At 34.1% G+C, this 25,857-nt stretch overlaps 1 protein-coding gene across 1 annotated transcript; it reads left to right on the top strand.

Moving 5' to 3' along the window:
• The first annotated feature begins 1,235 nt into the window (after positions 1-1,235).
• On the top strand, positions 1,236-18,845 carry LOC141659752 (uncharacterized). Its single transcript, XM_074466681.1, has 18 exons — positions 1,236-1,431; positions 1,878-1,900; positions 2,216-2,522; positions 2,629-2,941; positions 3,137-3,280; positions 3,539-3,627; positions 3,738-3,830; positions 4,454-4,571; positions 10,806-10,870; positions 10,973-11,144; positions 12,119-12,183; positions 12,288-12,384; positions 12,894-13,064; positions 13,166-13,213; positions 13,743-13,862; positions 13,984-14,042; positions 17,578-17,693; positions 18,315-18,845. Exons 1-18 carry the CDS (start codon positions 1,247-1,249, stop codon positions 18,374-18,376), a joined length of 2,247 nt encoding a protein of 748 aa, XP_074322782.1. The 5' UTR covers positions 1,236-1,246; the 3' UTR covers positions 18,377-18,845.
• The last annotated feature ends 7,012 nt before the right edge of the window (positions 18,846-25,857 follow it).

The raw sequence follows: 25,857 nt of genomic DNA, 5'->3' as shown, positions 1-25,857 counted from the left end.
GTCAATTTGACATAGTCTTGTTAAAGTACATGCATGTCTTGCACAACAGGATATTATGTCTGCTATTGATAAAGGAATACTAAAAAGTCATTTAACGGTTTAACAGTTGTTTTTGACAGAGATCTTTGACAAATTTTGCCAGTAATTTCAATGGCAACAAGAGTTGAAGTAGTATGTTCCGGTTTGAATAAATCCAAGTTTTGAGACTTTTGTCAAGTATTTTTATTCAAGCAAGATATGCGACTTTATGCATGCGATACAGAAATGGAGAATAAGCTAATCAGTAAGTTCGGTAAATGGAAGATTTTTATTGGAGATTGTAAATATCCATTATTATTTTCTTACATTTGAAATTTATTTTTTGAAATTATACTACTAAATTTAAATTACATTTATTAAATATTAATGAAAATTTACTAATTTGACCTTACATATCTGAATCCCCGCAACGACATATTAAATCAAATGTTTATATTATTATTTTTAAAATTACAAACAAAGGTACATGGTTCAAATTTGATCAACAACATTAATTTATATTATTTAATTTTAATTAAAAATCATACGCACACTTAGAATAAGATTATAATTATGTATTAATTATTTTTAAATATATAATTACTTATATAAAAAATAATAAATATGAAAAATTAAATTATTATATCCCTCAGCAGAACCGTTAGAACTTTTTCATAAAGTGATGAAAACTGTCAGATGTAAATAAAAAATATATAAAAAATCAAAGGTTCTAGGTTTGAATATCAACAACGACATATAAAATCATACATTTACGTTATCATTTCTTAAATTGCAAGGTTCGAATCCCAATAACAACATATTAAATCCTTATTTTTGAAATTACAAACAAAGATACATGTTTCAAATCTCATCAGCCATATTAATTTATATTATTTAATCTTTATTAGAAATCACATACACAGAAATCGAATAAGATTATAATTATATATTAATTATTTTTTAATATTTAATTACTTATATATCAAAATTATATATAATAATAAAAAAATACACATTATTACTAAAAGGCTCGGATTGCAGGGGTGGTAAATTCGGGATTCGGGTCATGTTCGTGTTTGTAAGCGGGTTAATTTCGGGTTAAGTTAAAATTACTAAAAAATTAAATGAAATCAAATCTTAAAATGCAAACAAATGAAATTCTTAAAAACGGGTTATATCGGGTCAATTTCGGATTGAGCGGGTTATATTCGTGTCACCTTCGGGTTTCATGTCACTAAATCGAGTTAGTGTTGGGTTTGAGTCGGGTTCAATATTGCGGCCTCTTCGCAGATGTAGAATAACCGATACCTTTGACCTGAACTCGGGCCTTAATTTGGGCGGACCCATATCATACGAACCCCCCTCACATAAAAGAAGACCTAGAGGAGCCAGGTCGGGCAACAGTGGAGTGCGAATAAAAGTTTATACTATAACGAATTCTATTTTATAACGAATTCTATATTATTATTTATACTATAATAGATGAAACATTATAAGTTTGGTAGTCGGTCGGTCGACACTTACTGAAATTACTTAATTAGCCTTAGTTAATTTAATTCTAATCATTAGGTCGATGAATTCTAATTACAATTGATATTAAAGTCAACTTCCTGTATTATTTTACCAATTTCAATTTTAAGTTAGTCAAATATTAAAGTGCAAACAAATAAATTTGTTAAAAACGGGTCATTTCAGGTTGAGCAGGTCATGTTCGTGTCACTTTCGGGTTTAATCGGGTTACAAATCGTGTCAGGTGTGTAGGTGTGTGTCGGGTTTCGGGTAGTGTTCGATATTGGGGCTCTCCCCCGATATAGAATAATCGATCCAAGAGGAGGCGGGTCGGGCGACAGTGGAGTGCGGTGTCTGAAGCTTAATAATAACTGTAAGTAAAAATGAAGAAGAAGGCGTAGCTTTGATTGATTTGCATTTATTATGTTATGTTGTGTTATGTTATGTTATGTTATTTTATGTTATGTTATGTGTGATGATTTGCAGTTTTCATTGTTATCTATAATTCTACTACCCTAGAGTTTAATTTAAACTTACCCCCACAACACCCTTCTGTTGTTGTTTTCAAGATTCTAGCCGTTGTAATAATTAGGTTTTTTTTTTTACTTTGCTTATTAAATTAGTCCTTCCTAAACTTAACCTTACACATTCTGTTGTTGTAAGATTTTTAAGATTTTTGCTGTTTTAGGTAAGGGTGCCCTAATGGCTTCTGGAGTAGTTTTGAGGAGGAGGAAGGTTATCTCATATTACTTAAATAACATTTCCGTCTCTGCCCGCTTTTATTTCGGTCATGCCAAGTCTGCTCATTCTCTACTTTCTACCACATTCACCACTTCAACTCGCAACTCAAATATCCTGCTTAATTCTGCATTTGGACTGTCTACCCCCGGATGCCACGTTAATTGGAAATCACAATCTTGTTTCATCTCCGCTCCACGGACAACAACTTCACGTTTTATGACTTCTCAATCCCTTATTGATGAAGATCACGAAATGTTAGCCACTTGCATTGTTGGCTACCATATTTTCTTTTTCTTTCTTTTAATTTTGGATTCACTGATAACCTGATCAATCCAATTTTTTGCCTTCCTTTTCTTTTAGGAAATCCTGGGCCTATAGATGCTTTAGCTGGAAAACTGATGCTTTAGCAAAACTCTACCACTTCCAGTTAGGCATCCAGTTATTGTGTGCTAATGTGAGTATCACTCTGAGGTTGCTGGTAAAGGTTTTTCGAGGGGAGATTCTGTCCAGGAGGGAGAGACAGCTGCTCACACGAACCACGTCTTATTTCTTTCGGGATGTCCCTGGTGCTCTTATGTTCGGCATTCCCTTGATCAAATTTTTGTTGCCAGTGTTTCTTAAGCTATTCCCAAACATGTTACGCTCAACCTTTCAAGACAAGCCTAGTGAACAGGTTCCCCCCCCCCTTCCTTTTTTCTTTTTCAATTAGATAGTTTCTGTTGTGTGCATGCTAGATCTTTTCAATTTTATTGAATTGTCATTCGGCAAACCACGTACAAAAAAATTAGGCATGCTGTAGTGACTATACTTCACTCCGTACCTTTTTACTAAGCATTATGCTGGATTCACTATAATTATATGCGCGTAGGAGCGCAAAAGGAAGCTCAAGGCAGGGATAGAATTTGCAAAATTTCTTCAAGACACGGTAAAGGAAATGGACCAGGTGGTTGAAGTCTACTGGAACAAAGGCCCTAAGGTTACAGCTGAGGGTTTTTTTAAATACAAACGCCGTGTAAGTTTGCCATTTATGCCTCATTTCATGTATGTAGGGCTGTAATTCAAATTGAGCACCTCGAACTTGAACTCGACTCAATAACTGTGCTCTATTTGAGCTTAAACATGTTTATAGAGTATTATGTAAAAAAATCTTAAGAACTTGATAGTAAAAAAATCAAATTGAATTACAGTCCTACAAGTAAACCTCATATGTATATTTTTTTTTTTTAATTTCTATTTTGTAATATACTAATCACCTACCATTCTCCTGTAGCTTTTATCCGGTAAACATGTCTCTGAAGAGAATATTTTGTGCTTCGCTGCTTTGATCAGTAACAGATTTACATTAGATAACATTAGTAGGTAGGACCTGCAGCAAATCTTTGGTTTATATGTTTATGCAATTCAATTTGATATCATTTACTTTTATTAGCTGTGAAGTGATCATTGTTTTCTTTTGTATTGTTTGACAGGTGTCGATTAGTGGATATGTGCAAGTATATGGGTATCACTGCATATGGAACTGACGAATATATGCGCTTCATGCTTCTGGAAAGATTGAAATCGTTAGTCAAATCTTTTTTTGTTAAAAATCTGTCTCATTTTAAAAGCTAAGTGTAATCAGTTTGCAAGCTCACGATTATCCAGCATCCTTCTCACAGTAACATTCTCTCAGTCGTATAATTAAAAGGAATTCAAAGTTTATATTAGTCAGACTAAGTTGTATGCTGGGTACTTAGTTGCTTAAATGCATGTCTGTGTTATTTTGTTATGTTGAATATTGACTGAATACCAGAGAACATATTCTCAGTTGAGGACCACCACCATTACTTCTTTCTCTCTAGAATTTATCCATTTATCTAAGCATCATAATAATGCATGATCCGTTTGTTGTGATTTGTCTTCTGGATATATGATAAGAATGGATATAGGATTAGGAAAGATGACAAATCAATTATAAAGAAGGGTGTAAATTCTTATTTTGTTTGAGTCAGAATAAGTTGTTAGTTGGTTAAATTCCTGTCCGTGTTTTGTGTTATGTTGAACACTGACTAAAGACCAGAAAACGTATCATCTGTTGAGAACCACTAACAGCACATCTTTCTCTCTAGAATGTATCCATTATTTAAGCATCATTGTAATGCTTATATCCTTTAGTTGTGACTTGTGATGCATCTTCTGGATATAGGATTGAAGGAGATGACAAATTAATCCAAAAGAAGGGCTTGGAGTTGCTGTCTGAAGCTGAAGTTTGTAAATATTGTAGAGAGCGAGGGATTTATGCAGGAGAAGAAATGCGTCAACAGGTTTTTGACCAAATTTTGTTGCTGCCTATAAATATTTCTTGAACATTGTCCCATTTGTCACTTCAAACTTCAACCTAAAATGTTGGTACACGATATACACTATTAGGCATCAGATTTTCTTCCAAAAGCCTATCGGTTTCATCTTTACTTCTTGACAGTGAAGTATAGAGACATGTTGCATACAAAGAGGGTGTTTCGTGGTGTACGCTGTTCTCTAAGAACAAATGAGACAGCCAGATTTCTAGAAACTAGTGCAATTTAATACTATTTAGTAACACCAGAAATTTTATGACAAGGCTGACGAGGTTCTACCAGGTTTCTGTGCCCTGGTCCTTTGGTGTTTGGTAACCCCCTTGGTCATTTCAACTGACCCACAATGTTAACTGGTTTCTCAATTGTGATTTGAACGAGCAAACAGAACTTTTACAAGACCTAGTTTTTTTTTATCTGCAAATTTCATTAGCACCCAAATTGGACAAGCTTAAAGTCAAAGGACTTAAATTGAGTCTTAAAATAAGCTACATCTAATTTATTTTATCGGTTCGGCAGAAGGGTATAGAGGTTACAACCCTGATTTGATCTCATGTTGGGTGGTCAACGATCTAGAGATTCCTCCTTATTAGATGCCTCTTAGAAAAACTTAGAGCAAAATAAGGTTATCATAGAGTGAATTGGAGCAATGTCGAGGACTAAAGGATTTTGTGAAGGTGCTATGAGAGTGTTGTGCGAGAAGGTCGTGGTTAAAACAAATAACAAATTCTAAGTATTGTGCTATTGTGTGTAGACAGAGATAGGTGTCAACAATTAATATGAAGCTATCTGTAAGATGATGACATTGAAATAGAGGGTTCGGACATATTAATTGTGGGAGTGACGAGGGAGGCAGATCACAGAGGACAAAAGATATTGAATAAACAACTAGGCTTGACATGGCACCGTTAAACCAACTGCCCTGACCCTCTCCGAGTACGCTCGGCTTCAGTCGTTGGATTTTTATATATTGTAGGACATGAAAGCCACAACAGATAAAAGTTAAGGTGCGGTATGAGTTAGGTTGGGAGTGACAGCTAAGCCTCCAGTTCTGATGGTATTACTTCTTTTGGGAGAGTAGAAACGGAGGGGTAGGTCTGTAGGAGTGCGTTTTTTGTGTCAGTAGTTGATGTAATTTTTACTTGGCAACCCAAGTTTTTGACATAATGTACCTTTTTGCCTATTTTTTTTAATTTACTGGGCATTAGGTTGTACTTTTGTCAGGCTGAGCTATTACTATCACCTAATATGTGTTGTGTTTGTGCAGTATATAAGTGTCTCTGTGCTGTTGTGTAGATAGTAAGGGTAGTTAAGTCAATTGTGTTGTTTGTTCTGTTACTAATAGTACTAGAGCTCAGCTCTATAAATAAATACCTGTAATGTGACTGTCAATATTATGTTGAATATGAAAATGGAATCTGTTTCCACAATTCTCTTTCTCTCTCTATAACTAACTTTCTCTCTCTAGGGTTTCTAGCTTAGAACTCTTGTTTCTCTCTCATTTCTGCCTAAAATCTCTCTGAATCTCTCTGTTTCTCTGCTGTTCTACCTCTGATCTGTTCTTAATTCTCTTCTATTAGCTGTTAATCTCTCTTTTCTGCACTTATAAACCTGAAAATACCAAAAATATACCTAAAAACACATATATTGTCATGGAGAACCTGACAAATTGGTATGAGCTCTATAATCAGATCAACCACTGCTTCTATCATGCTGAGCACTGAAATCCGAGTAGATCGAGCCTAGATTCACAGTAATCTCTTATCAAAGTTCAGACCTTTGCAATCTCACTCAATCAGGTGTTGTTCTAGCTTATACTTTCAGATCTGTGAATTTTATTGTTAGTATTAGCTAAGTTGTAGTTGTGACAGCTTTTTGTGTGTGATTACTTGTGGATTAGTTGATATTCAAGGAGAAAAGTACAAAAACAGCAAGTTTAGCACATTTCTAGTAGTTATAAACTCGGTTCTGTGTTAGTACTGCGATTACTGTGTGAATTGGTGGAATTGAAGTGTTGATGCGTGATCTCAGAGGTAAGGAGGAATAGAGTGTTGAGGAGATATAGTGATTGCTGAGTAGTAGTACTAAAGCACTCTAAGTGTTTGATATATAGTCAAGCAGAAGATAATGACCTATAATACTAGAAGTACTAATGGTAGGCAGGCTAAGACATCTCAGCAAGGTTCACTAAGGCTGATTCAACAGGAAGTGCAAGGAAATAAGGAAGGAACGGATGAGAAAATTGGTAAGTTGCAGGAATCTATTGAGATGTTACTCACCGGAATGAAAGGCATGATGCAACTTAAATCACAATGAGTGGAAGAAGATTTGGTTGAGGAAGTGGAGGAAACTCCAATAGTGTTGAAGAACAAAGGCGTGTTCAGGAATCCAGCACATGCTGCTTCAGAGAGAAGGAGATTAGAACAACAACAGCTTACTACTAGGCAGGAGGAAGAAGAGTTTGGTGAGCTTGATTGGAAGGAAAACAAGAGGGATGTCCAGAGTTTGAAGCACTTGAAGCTAAGCTTTCATGTGTATAGAGAAGGAAATGATACACTGAAGTGGTTGAGAGACTGTGAAGAGTACTTCTCCATTTTTGAAGTACAAGACATAAGGAGAGCAGCTATTGCTGCTATGCATCTCACTGGTACTCCCAGATCCTGGTACAAGTCTTTCATGATTGGAAGGAACAAAATTTCCTGGAAGCAGTTTACTCAAGGATTTCTGGCCAGATTTGGTGACATTGACACTGAATTAGTGTTTGACAAGTTCAAAAAACTTCAACAGAACACTACAGTGGAAGCATATTTTGATGATTTTGAGAAATGCAGAGGCCAGCTGCTAATGAAGATACCAGGATTAACTAATGAGTACTTCCTTGAGAATTTTGTGGGAGGATTACAAACTGAAATCAAGGGAATGCTGAGACTGTTGGAACCAACAACCTTGGAACAAGCTCTTAAACTGGCCAGATTCTATGAACAAACTCTGGCCAGTCAATCGAAGAGAGGAAGCTATCAAAGTGGAACATATAAGATTAGCAGTGGGCATTCTTATGCTACAAAAGCTACTTCTGCAATGAATCCTGTGATATCCACTGGACAACCTTCTATATTGGTTCAATCAAAAGTTCCTGAAGTAGTTAATGCTAAACCTAGGCCTTTGACATATTCTCAGAGGGAAGAGAGAAGACAAAAAGGTCTATGCTTCTATTGTGATGGTAAGTTTGTGAAGGGTCATGAGTGTAAAAACCACAGATTTTTACTGTGATAGCAGAGGAGGAATTTGGAGCTGAATATGAAGGTGAGCCAAAGTTTGATGAAGCTCCAGGAGAGGAAGCAACTGATTGGCAGGAGAAAAAGGTTATTTTGGCAGCCTTAGGAATGGAATCTACTGTTCAGAAACCTCTGGTGTTTGAGGGATGGGTTCAAGGCAGATCTATTGAGATGCTTATTGATGGAGGAAGCTCTCTGAATTTGATTCAGACTAACCTATGTAAAGAATTAGGTTTAATACTAGAGAACCGGGATCCTGTCACAATACAGTTACCTAATGGAGATGTTATGGTCAGTGACAAGGTATGCCCTGAATTTCTATGGAGTTGGAATGGAGTTCAATTCAGCTCTGTTGTGCATGTGGTTACCCTCAAATATTGTCAGTTTATTTTGGTGGTAGAATGGTTAACTCAAATTGGAGAATTTAACAGTCAATTATCCTTTCGACCAACAAACAAGGTATTGAGGAAGGTTCATGTGCTCAGGTGTCGGTGGTTATACCAGTATGGATGGAACAGATAGGTTCAAGCTATGAAGGTGATGATTTCATTCGGCAGTTGATTGCAGAGGCCACTATCAATAAAGAGGGACCACAAGAATATTACATGACACAAGGGCTTCTACAATATAGAGGCAAGTGGGTGATTGGTTCTGGTGGAGAACTAAGGAAGCAAATCTTTACAGATTTGCATAGTAATGGCATTGGGGGGCATTCTGGAAGGAGAGCAACCCTCAAAAGGATTAAGGACTATTTTTCTTGGCCCACCATTAATCAAGAGATTGCTCAGTGGGTAAGAGATTGTGCAATTTGTCAGCAAGTGAAAGGAGAGACCGTAAGGAGCCCTGGGTTACTACAACCATTAACCATACCCCATGAAAACCTTGGAGGGATATTGCTATGGACTTCATCACTGGGCTGCCTAAGTCCAAGGGAAGTGAAGTCATTTGGGTGTAGTGCATAGATTTAGTAGGTATGGTCATTTTCTGGCTCCGTCCCATCCTATATCTGCTAAAGGCTTGGCCATGATATTTTTTGAGCAGATATATAGGCTACATGGAATGCCAGATTCAATTGTAAGTGATAGGGACAACCTATTTTTGAATGAATTTTGGCAAACTCTCTTCAAACTGTCAGGACCAGATTGCATTTCAGTACTGCATATCATCCACAGTCTGATGGCAGCACTGAAAGGATCAATCAATGCCTTGAGTAATATTTGAGGTGTATGACCAGCCATAGTCGTAAAGGATGGGCTTCTTGGTTGACCTCTGCTGAATGGTGGTATAATACCACTTTTCACTCAACATTGAATATAACTCCCTTTCAGGTGGTATATGGAATTAAACCTAAGCAACTGGGTTGGCAAACCAGGGAGCATACAAATCTGCATACCCTGGAAGCACTGTTGGCTGATTGACATCGACATCAACAGTGGGACAAATGAAAAGAATTGCTGGAAGTGGCCCAAGCCAGAATGAAGACATATGCTGATGCTAAGCCTAAGAGATCTGAAAGGAGTTTCCCACCTGGGGACTGGGTTATTTGAAGTTGCATCCTTATAGGCAAGTCGCAGTTGCTATTAGGAAGAATTTGAAGTTGTCAACTAAGTTTTTTGGGCCCTATGAGGTATTGGAAAAGATTGGAACAATAGCATATAGGTTGGCATTACCTGATACTACCAGGGTTCATCCAGTATTTCATGTTTCCCAATTGAAGAAAGCTGTAGGCCAGAGAACTGTTTTGAAGCATTTGCCTCAGGTTAATGATCAAGGAACTTTTGAGCTGGTTCCTTTGAGACAACTAGACTCTAGGCAAATTCTTAAGGATCATAAAGTGGTTTATCAACTTCTGATTCAGTGGAAGGGCTGTAGTGTGGATGAAGCCACTTGGGAAGATGAGGATCTCTTCAAAGTCAGTTTTCCTGACATCTGTCAACCCTGAGGACATGGTTGCTTTGAAGGAGGGAGGGTTGTCAGGCTGAGCTATTACTATCACCTAATATGTGTTGTGTTTGTGTAGTATATAAGTGTCTCTGTGCTGTTGTGTAGATAGTAAGGGTAGTTAAGTCAATTGTGTTGTTTGTTCTTTTACTAATAGTACTGGAGCTCAGCTCTATAAATACCTGTAATGTGACTGAATATTATGTTGAATATGAAAATGGAATCTGTTTCCACAATTCTCTTTCTCTCTCTATAACAAACTTTCTCTCTCTAGGGTTTCTAGCTTAGAACTCTTGTTTCTCTCTCATTTCTGCCTAAAATCTCTCTGGATCTCTCTGTTTCTCTGTTGTTCTACCTCTGATCTGTTCTTAATTCTCTTCTATTAGCTGTTAATCTCTCTTTTCTGCACTTATAAACCTGAAAATACCAAAAATATACCTAAAAACACATATATTGTCATGGAGAACCTGACAACTTTAGTCTTTAATTGTTGCATGACATTTATTTTACCTTTACAAAGTTTTTTCTAAAATAAAAATTAACATCCTCAAATAAAAGTGTTATGTTTTCGAACATTTTTTTTTTAATTTTCAATTTCGTTTTAATTTCAAAAATCTGGGTTTTCAGCATAATTAACATCCAGAAGTATGGGTGTGGGACCACGGGTAAGGTCTGCATGCAGCTCACTTTACTGAGACCCAACTTGTCAATCTAATGTATGATTAAGAACAGTCTCTGTACTCTAAAATTTTAAATTCTCTGTAGTAACCCTAAAATAGTGAAATATGTTACAAAAAACACGAGTTAATCAACAAATTTGATTTTTTCCTGGATGTATTTTTTTTTTTGCAAATAATTCAGTAAAACAACTTGTTTGGAATTAGTAGAAATGTCACTGAAAAGGCACATATCTGCATGATAATTTTGATTTTCTGTAAGTTTTTTAATCTTGGACATTGTGATTAACTGAAATAGCTCTCTTTGTCAGCTTTGTGATTGGCTAGATTTATCGGTTAATAATTCTGTACCTTCTTCACTTCTCATCCTCTCCAGGTATATTTAGAACTAAGAAGTCATTCTTTCATATGTGTTTTTAGTATAAACGCATGATCTTTAATGGTTTTCTAATTTGGTTTGTAAGTTTGTGGTTTGCAGAGCCTTCACTGTGAACGGAAAGAAGCCTGTGGAAGTTCTTTTAGATACACTACGTTCACTTCCGTTGGACTTGATACAGACTGTTGGCACTATATCGTTGCCATCTAACAATCCTTTACATGACAAGCGAAATAAAATTGACTTGCTAAATTTGCAGAAGAAACACATTAAGGTTTTTTTCCCTTTTGTCTTTGGTTAATAGCATATTTAACTATATATAGTTAACCTCTCATCCCCTGATGGTGACGCACAGCCACTCTTTCGTGCAAGGGCACACTAAGTATAGCATTTTTTAGGCTGTGTTATTCGCAGCGAAAAGTGAAAGGGAAAAAACTAATTCAGTAGGTGAATGCCCATTTAATAAGATTTAAGGCATTGAGGTTTCATTATTTTTATATATTGTTGGACATGAGAGCCACAACAGATAAGAGTTAAGGTGGGGGTATGAGTTAGGTTGGGAGTGACAGCGAAGTCTCCCACTGTGATGGTATTACTTCTTTTGAGAGAGTAGAAAAGGAGGGGTAGGTCTGTAGGAGTGCGTTATGTGGGTCAGTGGTTGCTGTAATTTTTGCTTGGCAAACCAACTTTTTTACAAATTGTACCTTTTTGCCTATTTTTTTGAATTTACTGGGTAATATGTTGTACTTTAGTTTTTAAATGTTGCATGACATTTATTTTACCTTTTCAATTTTTTTTCTAAAATAAATCAACGTTCTCAAATCAAAGCGTTTATGGTTTTAAACATTTTTTTTAATTTTCAAATTTGTTTTATGTCATAAATCTGGGTTTTCGGCAGAATCAACATCCAGAAGTATGGGACCATGGGTAAGGTCTTGCATGCAGCTCACTTTACTGAGACTTATCAATCTAATGTATGATTAAGAACAGTCTCTGTACTATAAATTTTAAACTCTCTTTAGTAACCCTAAAATAGTGAAAGATGTTACAAGAAAACAAGTGAATCAACAAATTTTATTTTTTTCCAAGTTCTAAATATTTCTTTTTTTGCAAATAACTCATTTAAACAACTTGTTTGGAATTGGTAGAAATGTCACTTAAAAGGCACAGATCTCCATGATAATTTTGATTTTTTGTAAGTTTTTTAATCTTGGATTGTGATCAACTGAAATAGCTTTCTTTGTGCAGCTCTGCGATTGGCTGGATTTATCAGTTAATAATTTTGTACCTTCTTCACTTCACATCTTCTCCAGGTATATTTAGAAATCAGGAGTCATTCTTTCATATGCGCTTTTAGTATAAACATATGATCTTTTAATGTGTTCCTAATTTGGTTTTATAAGTTTGTGGTTTGCAGAGCCTTCACTGCAATTGGAAAGAAGCCCGTGAAAGTTCTTTTAGATACACTACGTTCACTTCCGTTGGACTTGATACATACTGTTGGCGCTATATCGGTACCATCTAACGATCCTTTCCATGACAAGCGAATAAGATTGACTTTCTAAATTTGCAGAAAAAACACATTAAGTTTTTTTTTTCTTTTGTCATGGGTCAATAGCATATTTAACTATATATAGTCAACCTCTCATGCCCTGATGGTGACTCACAGCCACTCTTTCGTGCAGGGCACACTAAGCATAGCATTTTTTAGGCTGTGTTATTCTCAGAGAAAAGTGAAACGGGAAAAAATTAATTCAGTAGGTGAATGTCCATTTAATGAGTAAAAGACATTGAGGTTTCATTGTTTTTCCTTGTAAGATGTCCAAATATATTTTTTTATTCAGCATTTATACAAAGCAAAAAAATATAGCCTTCGTAAATTGAAAAGAGTCTAAAGAATTATTAGAATGAGAACTAGAAATTGGATCAGCACGTTATTGTTAAGCTGCAACTGCTTTCTGCATGTTCACATTAACACTGTTCATTTCTTCTGAGGCAGTTCGATTTTTTTTTGTTTCCATAGAAAGAAGATAAAAAGCTTCAGGCAATGCAGTCCAATTCTCATACTACTCAAGATGATGTCCTAAAAGGTGTGACCAATGGAGCATCAGGACAAGCTAGAGCAAGAGCTGTGGATGAAAATGTGCAGCTTTGTGAACTCAGTAATGCAATGGCTGTTTTAGATTCTGCATTAGTAAGCATAATAACTCATAATTTTTTTTTTTGACATTATGACCACAGTCTCATAAGTTGTACCCAACACCTGTACTAATATTTTACTGCTGATATGTGCAGAATGTTTATACGGAGTGCGAAAAGATTTTGAGTCTTGTCAATGATGAGGTATTTTTTATATTCTGGCATACAGAATCATTCCTTCTGCGAAGTGGACTACAAAACTGTGAGCTAAAAGTTGAAAATAGCAGTTTGCACAAGTCAAAATAATCTTCTTCTTTTTTTGTGTTACTCTGTACAATTGGTATTTATTGCAAGTATGACAACTATGTTTGTCCTTGTTTATTCTTGGGAAATTAATATCAACTGTCTGTCAACCACAATTTTTGTGAAGGTCTATAAATGTATCGCTTATATTGTTTGGTGTAAATGCATGTCAGTCTTTGTGTACATTTAGCAAATGAGAAATCAGGTTATGGAACTCTGGCTTCTGCAAATGCACAACTCCTGTCACAATAATCTTTTTTCATTCTATGTTGTGCTTGAAGAAGTTCCTGCCACTAGAGTATGTTTGTAGACTCAAAACTTGAAATCCTGAAATGACATCACTATAAAATGTGCATGTGTATCCTGTAGTAAGCCGCCTGCCTGTTTTTTTTGTAAAACCCTTTTGATGAACTTTGGCCATAATGTGCAGAAAAGTATGGGTGCATATAGTGAAGATGAATGTAAGGAAGGAGCAATAGATCCCTGGGGAAATGACGTAGATGCCATATTAGACAATGGCGATAATGTTACATCAGTACTTACAGATAAGGTAAGCTTGTATCATTACTTACTTCCTTAAGATCAACTCTAAGAAAGATGTACTCTGATTTATTTTCGTTATGTTAGCTCTTTGTGATATTTTGTTTAAATATATGTTTTTTCTTTTACAGGTTGATGCTATGGTCAAAAAAATTGGGAAAAAAATTAATGTCGATGAAAAAATTGAGCGGTACATATATAATACTATAAGTACATATTGCATGTTATCTTTGAGAATAATTCAATATGTGACACTTTTTGAGAAATCCTGTTTTTCTTAATTTAAAAAAATCACTTGTTACTTGAAGTTATTTTATTATTTTAAACTGAACTAATGTTCACCTTACAAGTTTTCGGTTGTTTTGATAGTTTATTTAACAATGTAAAAACTTAAGTTATATGTGGTGACTGGTGAGGGCAAAATTACTTTTGTCAAGTTACAATCTTTTTAGAATTCCGCGAGAATAGTCCCTTAATATTGTTTTTTGATGTTTAACTAATTGTTAGTTACAAGTCTCAAGTAGACAAACAGGCGAACTCAGTTGTACTTACTAGTTCATTGCCACTCTATTGGGATTAGAGGAATTTGAAAGCAACATTGATTCCATGACTGAAAGATAGATATAGAAACAAGTGAGTAAATTATATCCTGCCTTGAATTGTACGTACGCTTACTATTATTACTAGCCTAAAACCAGTGCGAAGCATGGTTGTTTTAAAAATTGTTATTTTTATTATTTTTATTTTATTTTTTTGTTAATAAATTTGTTAAAAGGGATTTTTTTAATTAAATTTGTTAGATTCTGATAAGTATAGCCTTATAGATTTTCATTATATTATAATAACTATTTATAATAGTTTGATTTTAAGATAGATATAAGTTTATAAACTGACCTGGTACAGTTAAACTTCTTTAAAGTAATAGGGTTGGGACCGAGAAAAAAATTACTTTAGCGAGTTTATTACTTACATTGTGTCCATTATGTTGGGACCGGAAAAAATATTATTTTAACGAGGTTATTACTTTAACGATTATTACTTTATCGAGGTTCAACTGTAAATAGTTTTAAAATATATATATACCCGACCCAGTTAAATAGGTCATATGTTTCAATTAGAATATTTTAAAATTTTGAATTGCTTTGTTCGTTAATAAGATTCAAATTTTGGACTTATTTATATAATAACTATTACCATTGTATCTAATCATAAAATTTGATTCAAAGAATTCAACTATAGGATTTAAGCGACCAAACTACAACTCAATTTACCCATATTGAAGTGATCTTATTAGTGTTTTAGCTTGCGAGACATTAGCATCTTAGTGCTAATGTTGGTACAATATATCATTTCAGAAACTTTGGATTTGGTGTCAGCTATAAAACGGACAGTGCCAGTCAGGCAAATACAATCTATATCATAACATTTTGTTTTAGTTGGTCTAAATATTTTTTTGATTTTGATTTTATTTTATCTTGGATTAATTGTATATATCTTTAATTTTACCCCTAGTGAATAGTATGTATTGTTTTGTTTTATTTTATTTTACTTGAATGACTTTTTTTTATTGAAAGTCAAATTCATATATAACAATAAAAAGAATAAAAAAGCGTGCATTACAAAGCACTCGGTCAAATAAAATAATGCAATTTCCTTAACATCTGTAGTTATTAAGACATATTTTTTTGTGAAAATAAAGACATTTATTTATATATATAAAATTATATAAGTAAGGGTACTTTGTAAAATCAACTGTACCGAATGTACCGAAGATAAAATTTTCAATGTTTGTCTAGATCACGTGAGATGCACTGATTTAAATATTACATATTTTTATATTTGATTTCAACCGAAATATAATGAAATTACCCTTTATATTGAAAAAGTAGCAATTTTTTTATTTAAAATAGAATGGATAACTTATTTTAGTTGAAAAAGTTAATCGGTTAGTTATTAGTAATTATAGTATTTTATTTTATTTTATTAAATGGAATATTGCCTGTGATATTTTTTGAATGTGAGGTGTTTTAATTGGGAAATATTGGGAAAGGAGGTGTTTTAGTTGGAAAAATAAAAAATATAATGTTTTTTAATTTAAAAAGGTATAATTAGGATTAAAATAGGAGTTGTTACTTCTTAGTAATTTTATATTTTATTTTATTTTATTTATTAATTAGAATTGTCTCTTAATATTTCTGAAAATGAGGTGTTTTAGGTGGAAAAATGAAAAAGATAACTTGTAGTTGATTAAGGTAATTGTTTTATATAATAATCAGGATTAAGATAGGTTTATGAGAAAATGGGTAATAAAAATAATTAAGTACGGGCACTAATGTAAAAATAACATGAATAATTAAGGGTAACTAAGGGGGTGAATTCAGTCGGGATTTTGAAAATCATGGGGTATTCAATTTGAATTTTAAATAATCCTTTAAAATATGATGGTATTCAACAAGGATTGGAAATTTTTTAAAATCTGAGTGTATTCAACTTATATTTTAAAAAGTCAATCAAAATTTGGTGGTATTCAGTTTAGATTTAAAAAAATCGATGGTATTCAAAAGTCTATGGATTTTTTTTTTATTTAAAAAAGTTGTGGATTTTGATGGATTTGCTAGTACATTTTTAATATATTGAAATCTCTTTAAAATACATGAGATTTTGATGGATTTTTGAAAAACTAAAATCTGCAAGACTCTACAAGATTTTTGGATCAACTCCATCAAAGTCCGCGAACAATTAAAATTAACGAAAATCTTTTAAAATCCATAGATTATTAACGATCTTTTAAAATCTGAAATGAATACACCCCCCCAAGTAACTAGCAAATATTGACCGACTACCAAACTTTTAATATTTCGTCTATTATAATATAGTATATATATATATAGATTCATATTTTGCCTAAAATATATACAATTTTAAGCACTGACAACAGAGTAACTAAATGCTAACTGCTTAATGTAGACAGAGACTCGATACTCAATTAGGAAAATTAAATTGAATTACCAGCAGACAAAAGTTAAGTCAAGAAAGTCCGAGTCAATACATTCATGTGTATGTATATAATTATATTTACTACAAAACAAAATTTATAAGGAACACTCTGGTGAAATTTCCCTTGCTGTGAAAACTTAACTATTAACACCGATTACATATATATACATTGTCACATCCAAATTAGTTACATATAAACACATTGGAGAAGATGAAAGGTACAAACAGATTATGGGGCTCAACTGGCAAGTCCCTTTTTTTAACTATGGGAATACACCAGGGGGCTGTACATATCCTGCTCACCCTACCTTTCGCACATATGTGTGCAGTTTTGCATCCCAGAGCCATGTCCAAATTACTGCTTTCGGGCTCCTGTCAATCTACAAATGGTTGATATATGAATAATATTGCGTAGCAAAATTGTAGGATTTATGTGATTCGGTGATAACTTGACCAAATGTTAATTATACTACTAGTATGCCTACGTACTCTACAATATTGTAGTCAACTAACAATGGCTGAAGTTGCATTAGATAGTGTTTTTTTTGTGAAAGTTGAAAATCGTTTTTTCAGTGACAGAATAGATTGTGGATTTATTGAAGTTTGGATATGTCTTATTTGCTAGTTTCTAGTACGCTTATTTGATTGAGTATATGACGAATTTGATCCAGGTTTTAAAGGTGAAATGTTTGTTTACCCTGTAAATAACTAACCTTGTTTGGCTTCAGATACTGTGATGGAAAAATTGATATGGAGGTGGTGGCAGCTGTAGCTTCGTACTTAAAGGTTTCTTTGGACAAGGAGGGCATTAAGGAACTTATTTCCAACCATTCCAAATATAAGGGTCAGTATTGTTCTTTTGGTTTTGAATATGAAATTTGCATGTCTATTACAAAAATTGCGTTGCAATTCAAGGGTCTAATTTTACATAACATTTTTAACCAAAAGTTTGTATTAATATGTATGTAAGATCTTTGTAATTTTTCTCTTATGTCAATAGTAATAAAACCATGGTTAAATTTTTTGCTATAAACCTTTGAGACAATAAACCTTTGAGACAACGGTTGGGTGTGCAAGAAAACAGTTTCGTACATAATTAAGAAAAAATCCAACTTCTTTGTAAACGTTTGTCCAACATGTTTTACACAATTTTCCTAATTTTATGAACTCAGACAATGAAAGAACCCAACACAATTTTACTAGTTTTATAAACTCAGACAATGAAAGAACCCAGTCAGAAAGCCTTTCACATAACTCTTCTTTATATAAAACCGTTCACATAACTCTTCTTTATATAAAACCGTTGTGTTTAGATATTCTTTACAGTAATTTGTGTCAAAGGTTTTAATATTTTTGTACAATAATTGTACTAATATGTATTTCTGATCATTGTAATTTTGGCTTGTAGAGTAATATTTCATCCTCGTTCTTTGTCTCTGAGTTTTCTCGATCCTTGTCCATGCAGAAGAGATTGTGAAGTTGGGCAATAAAGCAGAAGATGTCAGAGCTGATGCTATTTTGCAGTAAGAAAGTGGATACTGCTGGATCGGTTTTTTTTTTGCCTTAGAAATCACATTTTGCCAACTGGTGTTGATGAACTATATGTAGCAACTGGAACTGCCCTCCCCGCTGTGCCCGCCCTGCCTATCATAATCCTTTGTAGCTTGATTTACACCAACTGCAAAGTAGTAGTACTTGGTAGAGATCGAGTAAATCTTTTTCCTTGCTTCATCCTCACTGAAAAATATAAGAGAAGATTGATCTTATATGATATGAAACTAATACACAACTAATATTTGTACAAACTTGCCATACAACTCATTGATACAGCTCATATGACCACTAAATAGTAGAGATTAGGTTGTTATATAGAAATGCATAGAACCAGTGGTGGTCAGAGCCACAATCTCATATCTGCAGATAACACAAGACATAGAATTTACAAGAAGAATATTCCCAAATGTTGGCTTTAATTAATAATATTATTTCTATTCCACTCAGAGAAAGAATTTGTATGACTGTAAAGTATGTACAACTGCAACTCTTCTTAATAAATTGTTGCATTCAGGTTTATAATCTTACCAATAAGATGCCTACAAAATTGAATTCTTGTGTGTGCTGTGCTGTCTCAACAACTGATGAATTATTTCACATTTTAACGGTCACTGAGTAAATGACTTACTAATACTATCACATATGCATCAACTTTTATCAGTAACAGTTTAACACTAAATTAAATGACAACACTATTCACTTATACTTGAACAACTAAATAAAATAAAAATGAAGATACCTTCCAAGAACATTAGCTATGAGCTTCACATAACTCTCAATCATTTGATCTCTAGTACCACCCGGCTCATCGACTTGGATTAGCCAGTGTTTGTAGTCACATCCATTTTCTTTGTTCCCCGACCCACCTGTGCAAAAACGGCCGACGAGCGAAGGAGTTGCAGATGATGATGATGATGATGATGATGATGATGATGCAGATGACCTTTTGATCGATCCAAACAACGAAGCAAGTCGGCGGCTGGCCATTGTTTTCTTCTTTCTTTCTTTCTTTCTTTCTTTCTTTCTCAGCTGTCTCTTTTCTCTTTTCATTTCTCGTTCGTTGTCTATTTTGGTAAAGTAAAGTAAACCCTAGTAAGATTAGCTATCGTAAAACATGTTCCGGCCGTACACCATTATGTCTAATACCAACATTGTTCATATAATCCGGGGTAGCTTATTTTGTCCCGTTCATATGATAAAACTATAAAGTATCTCTGTGTCACCAAGTATATTCTAAGATTCATATATACTAGCCGTGACAAATACGAGGATATTTGTAGTCTTTTATTTCTACAACATCAAATAGTTTCTAAATAAGTTAAAAAACATATTTCAATTTTAAAAATTATTTCTGTTTGTCACCCGAATATATTATAGCTGTAGAGACACGGACGTAGATTTCCTGATATGGAGCCCTGCATCCATAAAATTTGACCTTTTTTAAAAAAAAATAAGTGTAAGTAATTTTATAAAAAAAATACTAGAGACACCGAATTGGTAATTCTTTTTGACGATATTTTTGTGCTAAATTTGGTCTCACTCGTATTTGTGTTTCACCCTACAATCCAACAATAATAAATAAATGACTTTCTTTATTTTGATGTCGATGTAATTATTTCATTATGGTATAATAAGTAAATTATAATACATTAATTTTATTATTAATACTACAAAAATCTGGTCAATAGTTTTTGACCAATGTTTATGTTGTTTGACAATCGATATTGATGTCGGTGATGTCTATTATAAAATATATTTATTGAACGGTACTTTTTTATCCACTAATCTTTAATAATGGTTGAAGGATTTTTAATTCAAAATAATTCCTTTCTTTTCATAAAAATTGGCATTTTACAAAATTTTATAGTCAAATAGACTCAATACCAAAATCATGAAAAAATATTACTAGAAAGTATGTTTAAGATACAATCATATCTAGGGGTGAGTAGAAAACCGTACAAATCACAAAAACCGTCCGCACCGCAAAACGCGATTTTTAATTTTCGTGGTGCGTTTGCGGTTTGAATTTTTAATAAACTGCGCGGTACATTGCGGGTTTTGGTTTTAAATTTCTGAAATGCGGTTCAAACAGCACCGCACCGCAATATTTAATATATATATATATATAATATTATATATATATTATACTTATATTTTATGATTCCATTTATTAAGTCTAATTCCATTTATTAAGTCTGATTCCATTTAACATAGTGGTAACATAGTGGTAGTTCTTACTTAGTGATCATGTTATTTCTGCAAGACCAATTGTTGCGTAGTGATCATCTTGTTTGTATTTCTTCACAAACAATGAGACACATGGTACAAAACCAATTATTTAATAGTGAACTCATTTAATTGTCGACCCAAGCTTCTACGTTAAACTTTACGGTGTGTAATTTCTAATTTGTATTATTAAAGAATATTGACGACCTTGTTATATTATTCAGATATTTAATTAAATTTATGTTTTGTATTTACTTAAATTTTTTAAACTTGTAATGTATAAACCGCAATGAACCGCGCTACACCACACCGCATTTTAGTGGTGTAGTTTATGCGGTTTTTGAGGGTACGCGGTGCGAGTGCGGTTTGGAAATTTGATCAAACCGCATGTGCGGTTTGAGGAAAAAACCGCACCGCCCACACCGCGCTCACCCCTATATTAAACTGCTTATGATTATGCAAGTATTCTTCTCTATTCCCACTTCAAAATAGATAACTCTTTTACATATCGCTGAATTAAATGGTTCTATTTATGCAAGTACTGATCTGCTATTCTATGTTCAGAATAGTTAAGTGTTTTTACTTATCCAATTATCGGATTTATAAATGTTTATACTTTTAGAAAAAAGATGATTTTGTTGCGAGTATTCCTTCCCAGTGAATGGGGGAATACACATTTACGAAGCGTTCTAAGTGGATATAAATGCCACTTAACACACCCCCAAAGTTGAATCGATGTTTGTCCTCAAGCATAACAGACTCAAAAACAAGAAATAAAAATGCATGAATGCAACTAACATGAATGCAATGATCCCCTAAGAATAACTAAACCAACCAACAAGCAACATCTCAGTGAATGCAATTATTCGCACAAAGTTCAATCAAATCCCACAAACCAACTCACAAGCCAGAAACGTGCGTGTGTGTAATTGCTTAACAGATATACTTCCGAAACTAGATCAATAATCATAACTCACCACTCATCAAGGAAATCACAAGGTTATAAACAGAATAAACGATAAACTCAAAATAATTGATAACACTTCAACTTTTATCAGAGTTATACAAGGATTCAGCTTTTATTGATAACACATAACAACACAAACATGCTTATTTGATCGTGCAATGAGCGAGGTCCACAAAACACTTATGCAATAATACTCATGTAGCGAGCATTAGAGTTTCCCTGGTCATCATTATGATCATTCTTTTTCTTCAGTGTCTTGATTGGTGAGCATTTGGACTTAACTACCTTCTCCCCCTTTTTGGCATCACCTGGAAGGAGTAGAGAAAGAAGGAGTTTCACTGAAGATTGGATCTCATTTAACTGAGTCTGTTGAGCAGCTTGATTTTGTAAGACCTCATCCAGTTGGGCCTGCTGCTGGGCTTGAACAAGCTCAATAGCAGTCACTTTTTCTTGAATTGGTCTATTAAACCTCTTATTGTCTAGATCTTGCTGTATAGCTAGCTTATTAGTTGTTTTCTGAAGTTAATCAACCTTCTCATGAGTCTGGGAGTGTTGACCTTGTAGAGTTCTTGTACTGAGAGCAGTGACCTTTAGTTGATGCTTGAAATCAGAACTTGTCAGCAACTCATCAGCTTTTAAAACATGTTCTGACAGAACATGTGGGCTAGGAATAAAATCAGTATCATTCCATTTATGTATCCACTCAACCCCTCTAAAGGTTACCTCCCATAGAACTGGAGCCTCTTCCTCAAACTGGAATAAAGCCTCCTTTCCTGTAGGTAATGAAGTATTTACTGGAGCTGACTCTCCAGAACTTGCAAGAATCTCCTCATCTTCTGATAACACCAAGGTCTGTGTAACTGAAGGAGATTCTGATGTAGCTTTGCCTAAATTCTGATCTTCAGTTCCAAGATCAAGAATTGGTGTTGTTGGTATCTCAGCTTGTAAAATTGGAGAAACATGTGGAGTTGACTCTTTTGCTGGTGGTGCTTCCAGATACAAAACATTTGGAATATTCAACATGTGAATGTCAATTTCAGGACTTAACTTTGAATCTTCAACTGAGGCAGTTTCTTTGAATGGAGAGTGAGGTGAAGAGATCACAGATTCTTGTACAGGTTCTGATATGTGGACTTCAGGAATTTCAGATTCCTGAATCATAACTTCTTCAGCTGCTAGCAGGGCTTCAATCACACTAGGTTCTGATGAGATCAGAGATTCCTGATCCCCTTCCTCAGCATCTTCAACAGCCTCATATTGAATTTGTGCAATATGCACACCTGCTCTCACCTTCCTTGATTTTCTAGATGGAGAAGTGACATGTTCTGTATCATAATTTGAAGACCTCTTTCTTTTTTGAATGCCAGAAGCTTCAATTACTTTGTCCTTCTGAAGAGTTGACTCTTCAGCTTCTAATGTCACAGGTTCTGATGCAGGAACATGGACTTGTTCATCCTCATTAGATTCATCTCTCATAATCAACTTTCTTCTTCTCCTTGATGGAGATTTAGGCACAGAGATAGTTCTTTTGGTTTTGGGCCGAGATGGTGTAGCGGATTTCACAACTAGCACTTGGTTAGATGTACCAGAGTGTGGTTTAGATTTGGACTTGAGAGGTGAGGTTCTGATGGTAGGTGCTGATGGTTGTGGTTGAGAGGATTGTGCTGGTTGAGTATTGGAAGGCTGGGTTGGTGGAGGTTAAGAAGTAGTAGGCTGTGTAGGTGCAACATCAGGTAGGGCTGAGCATAAATTATCCAAACCGACCGAAACCGCCCAATCCAAACCGACCAAACCGAATTTTACGGTTTACTAACGGTTTGGTTCGGTTACGGATTGTCATTTTAAAAACCGAATTTTTTCGGTTTGGTTTCGGTTTTTACCTCCAAACCGACCGATATAACTGAACCGAACCGAATATTTAAATATATTAGTAAAGTGCAATTAATAATAAAATTATTATGTACAACATATGTGTAAACTAAAACATATAAAAGAACTAATCATAATATATTTTATTCTAAGATATAAATATTCATGTATGTGTTGTATTTTCACTATTTTTATTTTTATTCAATAAAAGCATAAGAATTGGTCACATCTTTTTCGTTCATCTTCTTGCCTTTTTTATTTTTCAAAGTCATTATTTTTATATATATTCTTTTTGAATATGATTATAATAGAAAATATAATTCAATAATATGGTACAAAATTTCAATTCTCATTTACAATTTCAAGTTTAATTTAATTTCTAACTTTGTTTTATAGGAAAAACGGTTTAAACCGAAACCAAACCGAATCGAACCGTTTCAAACGGATTGGTTTGGTTTGGTTTTTTCACATAACGGTTTGGTTTCGGATTGGATTTTAGGGAAACCGCTAATTTCGGTTTGGTTCGGTTTGGACCTTCCAAACCGCCCAAACCAACCGATGCTCAGCCCTAACATCAGGATATATGGTTGAGTATGTGCGAGGATCGGAATTTACTAAGAATTGTTTGACATATTGAGGAATTTGAAGGGGTCTTAGTATATTCTTCTTATTATCAGCAGATAATAAGTCTGTGAAAGCCCTTTTGTGAAGTTTAAAGGGTTCAATTAACTCACTAAAGGTTTGAGGTGTATTAGGATAACATAAACTATATATAAGCTGACAGAATCTAGCAAAATATACTATGTTGCTATCTTCTTTCATCCTATCACTTATAAACCCTAGCACAACACTAGCATAATTAAAATGAGTTTGATTAAGAAGAGCATACCCGATTTGCTGACTCATGATTGAAATATCATCAAAATTTGAGCATTTGTTGACAAAGGCTTTGGTAATACAATCGAAAAAGAAGCTCCACTCCCACCTGATGTAGGGCCTCTTCAGTTGTCCCAGCTTGGACAAAGACTTCTCATAGCCAAGATTTGCCATCATGTTTTGAAGAGCTGGCTCCCCAACTTGTGAATTGTAAGTACATTTTTCTGGCAGATGCAATGCTTGTCGAACAATTGACAAGGTTACCAAGTGCTCATCTTCCCCTGTTGTAAAAATGATGCTCGAGGACCCACTTTCACCACCATTATCATAGACTCCAGACCTCCAAAACTCCATAATTTGCTTGCCTGAGAGAGCCTGTGGTTGGGTCAGAGCATAATTAATTTCACTTCGAGCGAGAAAATCTTGAATGAAGTGAAGTTCTGGAGGAACCTCGTCCTTGTTGAGAATAGCCATATAGTTGTGGGGGACAAACTTGGCTCCATCATAGATAAGATCCTTAGGTGCCATTTCTGTGAAAATTAAGTGAAAAGTTGTGTGTGTATAGAGTGTTTGATAAAATGCCTGTGAGAAAATAGCTTAAGAGAATAATAGAGAGTGAGAGAGAATAAGAGAGTTTAGAAAAGAGTAAAAGTAGGTAAAAGATTGTAAAATATTTTAACTCTAGTATTTATACTCTCCACGTGACAACGACTATATTTGTGAAGCAGAACATACATTTTACACCTGGCAGCATGTAAACAGTTAAAACATTATTAGTGGGCACGGTAAACGTGCAATAATTATTGCTCAGATGCGGTTACCAAAACAAACACGCAATCCATTAATCGAATGATTACCACTGTTTTTATCCCACTTAATTATTTTCTGAAAAAATATAACCATTACAGTAAATACCAAAAATAAGTCAAGTAAATAAATAATGCCATGTAAGCATCAGGATTTGCATCAGAACTTGACTATTATCAGAATTTAACGGTCATCAGAACATGGCATCTGTACTCAAAAAGTGAAGGACTGTTTCTGTGTTTCTTCACATAAATACTGATTGGTTTCTTCAGAGTTTAATCATCAAAACATAATCAGAACTTGTCCTCAGAATTTATGCAAATAATACTTAACTGTTTATCAGAAACAATTTAATCACCACAGTAATTTTCATCATTCATATGGAGTGATAGTGTGTGAATGTGCAAATGATCACATAAAGATTAAAGTCTGATAAACTTTAGTATATCTTAGAAATAAGGCATAACTAAGAGAAATGCTTAAAATCTGTCTTGAATTGTGAAGTCTACTGTAGAATAAAGTTATGCAAGAATCCACCTCAATTGTTTGTGCTCATTTTATGCATCTTTTGAAATTCTTTTGACAAGGGCTTCTCAGTGTAAATGAGTTGCAACTGCCATCAGAATTAATGTTGTTATTAGAATATTTCTCCAGTAATCAGAGAATGTTAAAAGTCACCAAGGAAAATTAAATTTGCTTTTCTAATGCA

The sequence above is a fragment of the Apium graveolens genome, chromosome 1 (assembly GCF_009905375.1).
Source record: "Apium graveolens cultivar Ventura chromosome 1, ASM990537v1, whole genome shotgun sequence".
NCBI lineage: Eukaryota > Viridiplantae > Streptophyta > Magnoliopsida > Apiales > Apiaceae > Apium > Apium graveolens.
This window is presented reverse-complemented; position numbering and strand designations above follow the sequence as displayed.